Raw genomic sequence first — 11,817 nt, 5'->3', positions numbered from 1 at the left:
CTGAATCTTTCTTCGTTTCTGAACCCCTCTCTATCCTTTCTGAAAACTCTCGACCTTTGCCTCAAGAAGAATGGGGAAGGAGAAGAAGATAGAGGAGAAGAAGATAGAGGAGAAGAAGGAGAGAGAGAGAGAGAGAGAGAGAGAGAGAGAGAGAGAGAGAGAGAGAGAGAGAGAGAGAGAGAGAGAGAGAGAGAGAGAGAGAGAGAGAGAGAGAAGAATACTTGTGATTGTTGTAACTTCTTGAATTAAATTTCGTGTGACATTGGTTGTATTTATATTATCCATACGTAGTCTAAATATAGTAGTTTCTTATAACGTATAGTATCCGTTGTAACGTCTCACAATGGATACTATATTTGAATTTCTTGTTTCTAAATCCCGACCGTTATAACCACTTGGGTGCACCGATCCGCACCGTTGATCGGTGCAGTGTACCCTTTATTATAACGGTTATACAGGATTAAATCCTGGCCGTGTATTCCTATCTAAGTATGATCCTATTCTATCTTTGACCCTATTCTATGTTGAAACTTATATGATATCCTAATAATCTATTCTCTTACCGAGTATAGTTATAATGTTTTATTACTACTCTAATCTTCTTTAAGATCCTATCCGGCGGTCGTCGTCGTCGCGAGTCTCTGACTCCTCCTCTTTCTCAACCCTTAAAGATCCTTCTTTAAGATCCTTTCTCAACCCGCCGGGATCTCTATCTCTCTGAATCTCTCTTCGTTTCTGAACCCCTTTCTATCCTTTCTCAACCCATCGGGATCTCTATCTCTCTGAATCTCTCTTCGTTTCTGAACCCCTCTCTATCTCTATCTCTCCCTTTCTCAACCCGTCGCGATCTTTATCTCTCTTAGTCTCTCTCTTTTTTTCTTAATTGCTCTCGGTTTCTATCTCTCCATCTCTCTCTTCCTTTCTTAACCCCTCTCGATCTCTATTTCTCAATCTCTCTCTCCCTTTCTCAACCCCTTTCGATCCCTGTATCTTGCAATATCTCTCTCCCTTTATCAACTATTCCATATTTGCGTCTCCCATTATGTCATTCACATAATCTATCAATCTCTGGATTTATTTTTACATTTTTCAACCAATATATCTATTTTATTTTATTTTATTTTATTTTTTTACTTTCTCAACCTATATATCTCGATGTAGACTCCTCACGAAGGTCGCCCGTGCCTCTCAGCCGCTCTCACTCAATTGGAACAATCGAGTTTGAATGAAAAAAACAATCAAAAAATGGAAGCGTCTTGTCTTGACAATACATCAAGCATCTTGCTCTTATTTAAAGTGCAGTCAACGAAAGAGAAAAGAAAGAAACAGCCGTAACGGCCTCCCACGTGGCGGTCCAAGGTTGTTACGGTAATCTTCCATCACACGAGTTGGCATGTGACGTGGAGCGCCGATCACTGTAATCTTCCATAACTCATGACAGTGGACGGCTGCGATCGAACCTGAAACTGGAAATAACGAACTGAGTGAGCACCGAACACGGACTTGTTTTAGAAAGAAATCTCCATTCTCTACTGAAGAGTCTGGATCTTCTTCTTCAATTTCCCCCATGATTCAGACTCTCATCACAAACATTTACAATTCCAAGTCGAGTTCTTATGTCTAAGAACTTTACTCGTCCAAGTCCTTTAGTGAGTATGTCTGCAAGTTGATCTTCAGTCTTCACATACTCTACAGAAATCATTTTCTCTTCCACACACTCCCGGATGAAATGATATCTCGTATCAATATGCTTAGTTCGACTGTGCTGTACTGGGTTTTTGCTCAGTATAATAGCAGCCTTGTTATCCAGAAGGAGCTTCGCACAATCTATTTCTTCTCCACTCAATTCCCCAATAATTCTTCTCAACCAGACACCTTGACATGCAGCCGACGTTGCAGCCATATATTCGGCCTCACATGATGAAAGAGAGACCGTCTTCTGTTTATGTGATGACCAGCTGATTAAGGCAGTATTGAAAAAAAATACTTCTCTTGAAGTGCTTTTCCGATCGTACTCGTCTCCTGCAAAATCACTGTCACTGTATCCCATTGAGTGTTCTTTCCAGTCTCCCTTTTTATACACCAGTCCATATCCAAGAGTACCCTTCAGGTATCTTAGAGTTCCCTTAAGAGCTGAGAAATGCTCAAAAGTTGGTTTATCCATAAAGCGACTCAAATATCCAACAGCATAGGACAAGTCTGGTCGTGTGTGTGTGACATACCTTAGACTTCCTATGATACTTCAAAAAACGGTTGGATCAGTACTGGATGCACTTGAGTCATTGAACTTGAGTCGTGCTTCTATGGGAGTTTGTATGCTGTTGCAATCCATCATCCTGGCAAATCTGAGGATATTCTCTGAGTATGTCTTTTGAGACAGAGTTATGCATTCTTTTCCTTGTCTTATTCTGATTCCCAGATAACAGTTCAGATGACCGAGGTTACTCATATCAAAGTGATTTTTCATTTGCGCCTTGAAATTATTGATACCCTTTTCTTCCTTCCCAGTGAGCAGGAGATCATCAACGTAGACTCCAATTATCAGATGGGTGTCTGCAGTAATCTTGTAATAAATGGCTTGCTCATGCTTGCTTCTTATAAAACCCAGAGTTATCAGACCATTATGCAACTTGAAATACCATGCTCGTGGAGCCTGCTTGAGCCCATATAGTGCTTTCCTTAGTTTAAGAACATGTCCTTCTTTTCCTTGAACCACATAGCCTTCTGGTTGCTTCACATAGAGATCTTCTTCTACATCACCGTTTAGAAATGCTGATTTGACATCAAGATGGTGCAAAGTCCAACCTTTCCTTGCAGCTATAGCTATCAGGACTCTTATAGATTCAAATCTTACTATTGGTGCAAACACCTCTCCATAGTCTATTCTTGGTTTTTGGGAATAGCCTTTCACCACCAGTCTTGCTTTATACCTCAGAATTTTCCCACCTGCATCTTTCTTGATCTTGAAGATCCACTTCCCACCCGTGCGATTCACTTTGATGAGAATCCTGTCTTCACGATCATGTATAGTGAGCCATCCTTCTTGATTAAGTACTTTGTAACCTTCTTCATCCAATCTTCCTAAACTGAGAATGTTGGCACACAGTTTTGGAACATAAAGTACATTCTTCAGCAGCATGATTTCTCCATCCTTCCTGAACATAGAGATACTTCCCTTCCCTTCTATCTTGACTCTTGAATTGTCCCCAAACTTCACAAATCCTTCAGTAGATTCATCCAGCTCGTTGAAAAAATTTCGATTTCCGGTCATATGATTTGTGGCACCGGTGTCTAATACCACAATTTGGAATTGAGATGCTCCAGCTCAGAACCTTGCAGCAAAAGATCACTCCTTTCTTCTTCAAATGCCATCAGTAGTGCTGACGTCTCTTCTTCTTCTGCTGTCGCCGGAGTGTGTGAAGTCTCAGCAAGATAGGCAATGTCATTTCTTTCCCTTCTCTCGTTACGACATTCGTAAGAAAAATGCCCATACCTTTGACAATTGTAACACTGGATTTTCGATTTGTCAAAGTGTCTCTTCTCTCTGCCATCAGTGGACAGATTTCTTCCTCGACCTCTGCTTCGCCCACGTCCTCTTCCTCTTCCTCCTGGTGCAAAACCATCTTCATTATCAATCCTGGCTTTACTCATTGCATTAGCGAGTAAAGCCTACTCTTCCTCTCGGGATTCTCTATCCCTGAGACGCATTTCGTGCACTGTAAGTGAGCCTATTACTTCATCCAGGCTTACTTTGTCCAGATCTCCATACTGTTCTAAAGACAAAGTAAGTGCATCAAATTTGGAAGGCATTGCTCTCAGAAAACGCCTTACCACTTCTTTCTCCACCATTTCTTCGCCGAGACTTCTCAGATCTGACACAATCCGGGTGAACTTTGTAGCAAAATCATCAACCGTGTCGGACTTGGACATGTTGAGTAGTTCATATTCTCATTTTAAAGCCTGTATACGAGACTGAATAACCCTCTCTACTCCAAGATTCCTCTGCTTCAGGATTTCCCAATTCTCCTTCGCCGTCTTCTTGACATCCAGCATCAGTAGCTGCTCCTCAGACACAGCACTCATGATTGCCGATAACGCCATTCGATCCTTCTTCTTGGTCACATTTTCTCCTACAATAGCCTGCCAGAGATCATGAGAATCCAGATATACCTCCATTGTCATGGACCAGATCCGATAGTTCGTTCGGGATAGTTTGAGAGTTGACAATGACAGAGATGATTCGCCTCCAAAGCCCGCTTCTCCGTTCTTCCTCGCCATAGATGCAATTCTTGATGTCAACCTGGGACCTGTGGCTCTGATACCACTTGTAGACTCCTCACGAAGGTCGCCCGTGCCTCTCAGCCGCTCTCACTCAATTGGAACAATCGAGTTTGAATGAAAAAAACAATCGAAAAATGGAAGCGTCTCGTCTTGACAATACATCGAGCATCTTGCTCTTATTTAAAGTGCAGTCAACGAAAGAGAAAAGAAAGAAAACAGCCGTAATGGCCTCCCACGTGGCGGTCCAAGGTTGTTACGGTAATCTTCCATCACACGAGTTGGCATGTGACGTGGAGCGCCGATCACCGTTATAACTCATGACAATGGACGGCTGCGATCGAACCTGAAACTGGAAATAACGAACTGAGTGAGCACCGAACACGGACTTCCTTGTTTTAGAAAGAAATCTCCGTTCTCTACTGAAGAGTCTGGATCTTCTTCTTCACTCGATATCTCTATAAATCAATGTCTCAACGCTCTCTCGCTGCCATTGGATATCCAGAACCGACGGCTTCTTCGCTGATTCCGCCGGTAAGCGCTCATCCCTCCTCTTTCTCTCTCATTCTATCTCTCTCTCTCTCTAGTTGTCTTTTCCTTTCCCATCTACTAGTGTGGCCCACTCGCAATGCTCGCTTGAGTGGAGAGAAATTTTGAAATTCTTAAAAGTAATATGTAAGTATCATTGAAATGCTCACAATTTCAAAAACTAAATTTGAATTGAGCTGCTGACCGAATTCTTAAAAGGGAAATTTGAATGGTAGTCCGATCGGATACTCAAAACTAACTTAATATTGCGCTTTTGAGTGCAATATTAAGTTTAAGTTATGTCTGATTGAAATTTTGGAAACGAAATTAGAATTGTGCATTTGATTGAATAATCCGAAACAATTTGAATTGTCACCCAGATCGCATTCGAAAACAAAACTTGAATTGCGCTTCTTATCGAATTCTTAAAAGTGAAATTTGAATTGTCTGTCCGATCAGATCTTAGAAGACTTACTTGAAATTGCACTTTTGAGAATTTTTTCTAAAGCGAAATTTAAATTATGTCCGATCAAAATTTCAAAAAATAAATTTGAATTGGGCTTCTGATTGAATTCTTAAAAAGGACATTTGAAGTGTGTGTCCGATCGGATCTTTGAAAACTAACTGAAAATTGAGCTTCTGAGAGCATTATCAGAAACGAAATTTAAATTATGTTTGATCTAACTTTTGGAAACTAATTTAGAATTGCGCCTCTGTTTGGATTATCAAAAACAAAATTTGAATTGCTACTCTGATCGCATTCAAAAGTAAGTTGAATCCATAAGGAAATCGACAGCGTGCCGGAGGAGGAGCCTTGAGCAATTAGAAGGCTGTTGTCTCGTTGCTAACCTTAAACTGTAGATAGAGCGAGGAAGAATGGGTGGGGGAGAAGAAGGAAGCCGCGGTTGAATTGAGGATGATGAAGACCGTGGTTGAATGCTGGTCCGAAGTTGAAAACGAATAGTTGCCTCCCGAATAGTTGAAAACGAATTATTTGAAAATGAATAGTTGAAAATCAAATTTGAATTGCACTTCTGATAGAATCCTCAAAAACAAAACTAAAATGCGCTTGTGATTGAAATCATAAAAAGCAAAATTTGAATTACGTTCCCGATTGAGTCGTCAAAAAATAACTCCGAAGTGCACTTCTGATCAAAATCTCAAAAACTAAAGTTGAATTGCACTTACGATCGAACTATATACAGCATGAAAAATGAAATTATGTTTAATTGAATCACTGAGAACAAAATCTGAGCACACACCGGCCATTAAAGGATCGAAGAAGAAAAGGAAGAAGAACATGCCGCCCTCCCCCCCCGCTGCCACCCCGGCTCTTCCCCGCCGTCCGCGCCCCCTTCCCGCCGTCGCGCCCCCCTCGTCAACCCCCCCCTTCCCCGCTTCCCTGGGGCGGCTCCGCCGGCTCGAGCGGGTCGACCTCTGCCCGGCTCGAGAGGCGGCGGGGAGGGGGAAGGGAGGGGGGCGCCGGCGGCGGGGAGGAAGCGGGCGGCGGGGGGAGGGGCGGGCGGCGGCGGGGAGGGGGCGCTCGAGGCCGGAGAAGGAGGGCGGGGTGGCGGCGGCAAGGGGGTGCTGGAGGCGGGGCCGGAGGTGGCGGCGGCGGGGACGGGGCTCTCTCACTTTCTCACTCTCTTCTCTCTCTCACTCTCTTCTCTCTCTCCCTCTCTCTCTCTCTCTCTCTCCAACTCTTCTCAGCCAATCAGAGGGCAGAAGGGTACACTAATTTGCTTTATAGTTATAGAGATCTCGCGTCTTAAAATCTTTCTCTTCTCCAGTTTGATCTCTCTCCCTCTCGTTTTCTCTCTTTTTGTTGATACTATAAAGGAAACAAAACTACACATTGTTCAAGAAATACCGTGAAGGTCCGCAACGGGGTTGCCGTGAAACGGTTGCATCTAGAAACGGCCATCAACTGAATCGCAACGATGAGTTGTTAGGACTAATCGCAACGTTCTGCGGTGGAACGGTCTCATTTTGAGGCTATAAGTAACACTGTGTTCCTGTTTCAGGCATAAAAACTGATCGTTGCAGTCAGTGAAGGCCGGTTTGCGGTTAGTGAAGGAGGGGTTGCGGTCGTCGGAGTAGGCGAGCCATTTCTTGGCGTTGAGGGTCATGGAAATAAAGTAGAGAACAGCGCCGAGCGAGGTCATGCCGGCGCTGACGGCATACATTCTTCAACAGGCCATGAGCATGACGAGCACAATGAAGGCAGAGGACACGGCAAACATGGCGGCGAGCCACGGTGTGCCGGGGGACACTCGGAAGGCCGCAAATTCCAACAGCATGCTCAGCGCGTAGGTGAAGTTGGCCGCCGCGACGATTTCTTCGAAGCTCATGAAGGTGAAAGCCAGCGTGATGGCCGTGGACACGATGATGGCCAGCCACGGCGTGCCGAACCACGCCCTCTTCTGGAGTCCGATCGGACGGCCAGGAAGCGCGGGAGGAGGCGACTGGAGGCTCTACCTCAACACCCTCTTCTGGAACTTAAACTTCTGGGACAGCGTCAGCACGCTCGCCGGGGAGGTGAAGAACCCCAAGAAGACGCTGCCCCGGGCGCTGCTCACCGCCGGCCTCCTCATATGCATCGGCTATCTGGTCCCCGTGCTCGCCGCCACGGGTGCTCTCCAGCTCTCGCAGGACCAATGGACCGACGGCTTCTTCGCCGACGCCGCCAGTAAGCGCTCATCCCTCCTTTTTCTCTCACTTTTTCCATTGGATATCTCTTTGTTTCCTTCTTCCTCTCTCTCGCTCGGTCGCTCTCTGTATCTATCTATCGATATTTCTCTTTTCATCTCTCTAAATAACAGTCTCTACCTATTATTCTACCTCCATCGACTACTTATCTCTCTACCCCTTTCTCCTCCCCCTCGATCTCTCTCCGTCCCGATACTTTTCTCCCTCTCTCTTCCTCGATCCTTTTCTTCCTCACTCTTAACAAATCTCTCGCCCTCTTTTCATCTACTCTTTCACTTTTCTGTCCTTTCCTCGATCAGAGAGAGACTCTTTCACTATTTATTATCGCTCTGTCCTTTTCTCCGTCTTTCTCAATGTCTATAACTTTTATTCTCCAAATCCATCTATATATATCCCTCTCGCCATCTCTATATCTGTATACCTCTTTCCATCTCTCTACCAGTCTCCCTCGCTCTCCCGCTGTCTCTATCTCCCTCTGCTCTTTACTCTTTCTCACTTTCATTATCTTCGCCAAACCCATTCCTCTGTCAATCCAGCCACCTATCGATCTATCCAGTATCTATCTTTGGGCCCGAAAATCAAGTTAGTCGTCTCTGTGCGTCTGTAGTTTTGTCCCATAGAAATCTCTCTACGCTGTCTGTACACTATATTATTCGTATAATCTCTCTACACCACACTAGCCGCCGACTCGAGTATCTCTTCCCGTTGTTTTTAATATTTCCGAAGCTTTCTAACACGGACGAGAATAGACAATATTGCCTTTTGGTACTGGGTACTGACCAAGTCAATATTTACTCAAGATCCGCCTTTCGGAATCCCTTTCTTTACCCTTTTTAAAAAACTTTTAATACCCTTCCGACCTCTCAGAGATTAGGCGGTCTTTTTTAATATTATCAGTTGATTTTAGAAGATTCTTTAGTGGGTCGGTAACTGTTCTCGTCCAGCCCCCACTAGCCTTTGGATAGGCAACAAGCTACTTCAATATCTCTTTGTCCCCATCTCTTTCTCTCTCTTTCTCAAACCCTCCCGAGTCTCGATCTCTATCTCTATCTCTCTCAATCTCTCTGTCCCTTTCTCAACCCGTCTCGATCTCTATCTCTCTCACTCTCTCTCTCCCTTTCTCAACTTCTCTATCTCAACCTCTACCTGTATCTCAGAATCTCATTCGCTCTCTCCCTTTCTCAACACCTCTCGAGTCTCGATTTTATCTCTATCTCTCTCAATCTCTCTGTCCCTTTCTCAACCCGCCTCGATCTCTACCTCTCTCACTCTCTCTCTCTCTCTCCCTTTCTCAACTTCTCTATCTCAACCTCTCCCTGTATCTCAGAATCTCATTCGCTCTCTCCTTTCTCACACCCTCTCGTTCGATTTTATCTCTATCTCTCTCAATCTCTCTGTCCCTTTCTCAACCCGCCTCGATCTCTACCTCTCTCACTCTCTCTCTCTCTCTCCCTTTCTCAACTTCTCTATCTCAATAGTTCCCAATATCTCAATATCTCAATCTCTCTCTGCGTGTCTGAACCTATCTGTCTCAGCATCTCTCGATATCTCTATATCTCAATATCTTAATTTCTCTTTCTCTGCTCTCTCTCTCCACATATCTCAACAACTCAATCCCTCGCTCTCTCTCCACCGTTGATGCGCTCTCCCTCTCGACGTCTCTCTTTCTCTCCGACTCTTTCTATCTCTCTCTCAAACTGTTTCTCTTTCTCACTAAACTTCTGTCCCTCTCTCTCAACATGTGTCTCTCTAAACCTCTGTCTCTCTCTCTCTCTATTTTCAGAACCTTGTGTGTGAGGAAAAATAAATTTTGGCTTGTTCTTGGGTTGGCCAGGCAGGCATGATCGTGGGCAAATGGCTCAAGGTGTGCGTGGAGGTGGGCACCGTGCTGTCGGCCATCGGGTTGTAAGAGGCGGCGCTGAGCGGGTGCTCCTTCCAGATGCTCGGCATGGCAGATCTGGGCCTGCTCCCGCGCTTCCTGGCCGTCCGATCGGCGTGGTTTTGCACGTCGTGGCTGGCCATCATCGTGTCGATGGCCTTCACGCTGGGCTTCTCCTTCATGAGCTTCGAGGACATCGTCGCGGCGGCCAACTTCACCTACGCGCTGAGCATGCTACTGGAGTTCGCGGCCTTTCTCTGGCTGCGGCGGAAGAAGCCGCTGCTGAAGCGGCCCTTCCGAGTGCCCGCCAGCATGCCGTGGCTCGCCGCCATGTGCACCGTGCCCTCCGCCTTCATCGTGCTCGTCATGCTCATTGGCAGCTGGAGAATGTACGCCGTCAGCGCCGGCATGACCTCGCTCGGCGCCGTTCTCTACTTTCTCTCCAAGGCCCTCAAGGCCAAGAAATGGTTTGCCTACGCCGACCCCCCCTGCACTGACCACTAGTATATTTCTCCCGCTCCCTCTCTGTTCTATCATTTATCTCTTCTTTCCCTTCTCTCCCTCTCTCTCCCTTTCTCGCCTCTACCTCTCTCTGTATCTATTTATCCATTTATCTCTTTCTCTCTCTTTTCCTCAGGGAAGGCCAAAACCTGGTGGGAAGTCGGTGTCCCTCTATCTGTGTCTCTAGTTCCTCCGATATATCTCTGCCCCCCATCTCTCCATCTCTTTACTCCATTTGAATATGTAAATATTCTCTTTGAGAATGCCAGAGTGCTATTCTCCCATTACTCTCTCTTTCTTGCTTGACTGATTTTAACTACGCTTATTTGAGAACGCCAAACGTAGGTGTCCAGGTCTGCCTTGGTGAGTGTCAGAGGTTACCTTGTACGATTTGGATTTGGTATCTTTCTCGGCTTGAAATCTTCCCATTATACGGGTTTACTATGATAGCTCTCTATCTCTCGTTTTGGCTCTATCTTTCTGTCTCTCGCCAGCCCTCTCGCTGTTTCTCTCTACCTGTCTCTCGCTCTCTATCTCTCTGTGTCTCTCTCTCTCGCTCTCCGTGAGAATTGACTACTACTATATTCGTTATTCTCTCCTTTTCTCGTTTCCTTCATTTTAACGGAGTCTAGTGCCGCGTTTATAAGTGTCTTTGAGGTTGCCTAGTTCTATTTGGATTTGGTCTCTTTCTTCACTTGAAATCTCCTCATCTTGTCTCTATTTCTGTCTCTCGCTCTCCCTCTCTCTGTTTCTCGCTCTACCGCTCTCTTGCTCTTGCTGTCTATATCTCTCTCACTACCTTTGTCTTGCTCTCCCTTTCTCTCTCTGTCCCTATCCCTTTTGTCAGTTCTGTGTGTCACTCAACCTTTCTCGCTTTAACTCTCTATCTATGTCTCTACCTATCTATCTATTTACTCTATTTTTCCATCCATCAAATCTATCTATCTTGTCTCCATCCATATCTATATCTACCTATCTATATCTGTGTCTCGTGATGGTGCTAATTAAGATATGTGACGGCTGAAGCCGAACCATGTGCAACTTCAATACTTGTAGGTGCACTCATCTGGCAAAATATCCTGTTGACATTTGACCACTACATTGGAAATCTCCTTAAGAGGGCAGTTACAATCTGTTCACGTTCATACAACTGTCCCTGAGATAACGGGGAAGTTACGAATGATGGAGGTTACGCCTTCCTCATTTTGGAGGCCTATAAATCATGGAGAATGGAGGCCCCTTTAATACGTTGTTGAAGTTATTTCCTTCTTCCTCGATCATCTTGTGTGTCTTCTCTATCTTTGTATCAACTTCTTTTGAGATCAGTGGAAGTTATTGTGTGTTTGAGAAGATCCTTTCGTCTCTGTTCAAATTCGCTTCCGTCTACCTTCATCGCAACTCTCCTGTTCTCTTTGTAACATATCCCACGTTGTCCACGAGAAAAATTAGCATCGTCGCCATGATATTTAAAGGACGGGTAGACGAAACTTGTTATAAATTATTTAGGTGGCACGGGTATAAAGATATGCCGTTTTCAAACTTGTTATAAATTATAATGTCTAATAATTTGTTAGAATAACAAGTTAATTCAATACAAAGGAATTTGGGATCAAAGTAATGGGAAGTGTGATGTGGGAGATCCAAAAGTGTACTAAATAAGTTCTAGAGGAGGTCGACAAGAAGAACAAGATCTGATGAGATGTATTGGCTGTAATATTCACAGCACGCAACTACCGTATTTTAAAGAAGATATTGCTTTGACGTTTTAACCATATTTTATGTTTCATTCAACTTCGACCCAAGTGTTTGTTTTTGTGGCTTTTAGTTGAGTTATAAAATACCAATCCCACGTAATTTCTATGAATCAATATCTTAACTTCGATCGTATGCAGGCCTTAGACTCATATCAAAGGAACATATAT

At 44.5% G+C, this 11,817-nt stretch overlaps 1 protein-coding gene across 6 annotated transcripts; it reads left to right on the top strand.

Moving 5' to 3' along the window:
* The first annotated feature begins 7,354 nt into the window (after positions 1 to 7,354).
* LOC144707719 (putative polyamine transporter At3g13620) lies at positions 7,355 to 11,253 on the top strand. 6 transcript variants are annotated; one of them, XM_078580948.1, is made up of 3 exons: positions 7,355 to 7,495; positions 9,350 to 9,897; positions 10,922 to 11,253. In XM_078580948.1, the coding sequence occupies exons 2-3, from the start codon at positions 9,455 to 9,457 to the stop codon at positions 10,986 to 10,988; spliced, it is 510 nt and encodes a 169-aa protein (XP_078437074.1). In that variant the 5' UTR covers positions 7,355 to 7,495; positions 9,350 to 9,454; the 3' UTR covers positions 10,989 to 11,253. The 6 variants fall into 6 exon arrangements, 5 of the variants coding, with proteins under 5 accessions (XP_078437074.1, XP_078437073.1, XP_078437075.1 ...); XM_078580947.1 differs by lacking the exon at positions 7,355 to 7,495 and adding an exon at positions 8,886 to 9,256; XR_013582525.1 differs by lacking the exons at positions 7,355 to 7,495; positions 10,922 to 11,253 and adding an exon at positions 8,886 to 9,172 and having other exon boundaries at positions 9,350 to 10,030.
* Positions 11,254 to 11,817: the final 564 nt, after the last annotated feature.

The sequence above is a fragment of the Wolffia australiana genome, chromosome 9, assembly GCF_029677425.1.
Source record: "Wolffia australiana isolate 7733 chromosome 9, ASM2967742v1".
NCBI classification, from domain to species: domain Eukaryota; kingdom Viridiplantae; phylum Streptophyta; class Magnoliopsida; order Alismatales; family Araceae; genus Wolffia; species Wolffia australiana.
The sequence above is the reverse complement of the archived record's forward strand: the minus strand, read 5'-3'. Positions and strand labels throughout refer to the sequence as shown.

What these genes read in the sequence shown, in the direction of transcription:
- LOC144707719 (XM_078580948.1), top strand. Translation starts at nt 9,455, where the DNA reads ATGCTCGGCATGGCAGATCTGGGCCTGCTCCCGCGCTTCCTGGCCGTC. An exon ending in CCCCCCTGCACTGACCACTA is followed by an intron (nt 9,898 to 10,921) that starts GTATATTTCTCC and finishes TGACGGCTGAAG; the next exon opens with CCGAACCATGTGCAACTTCA.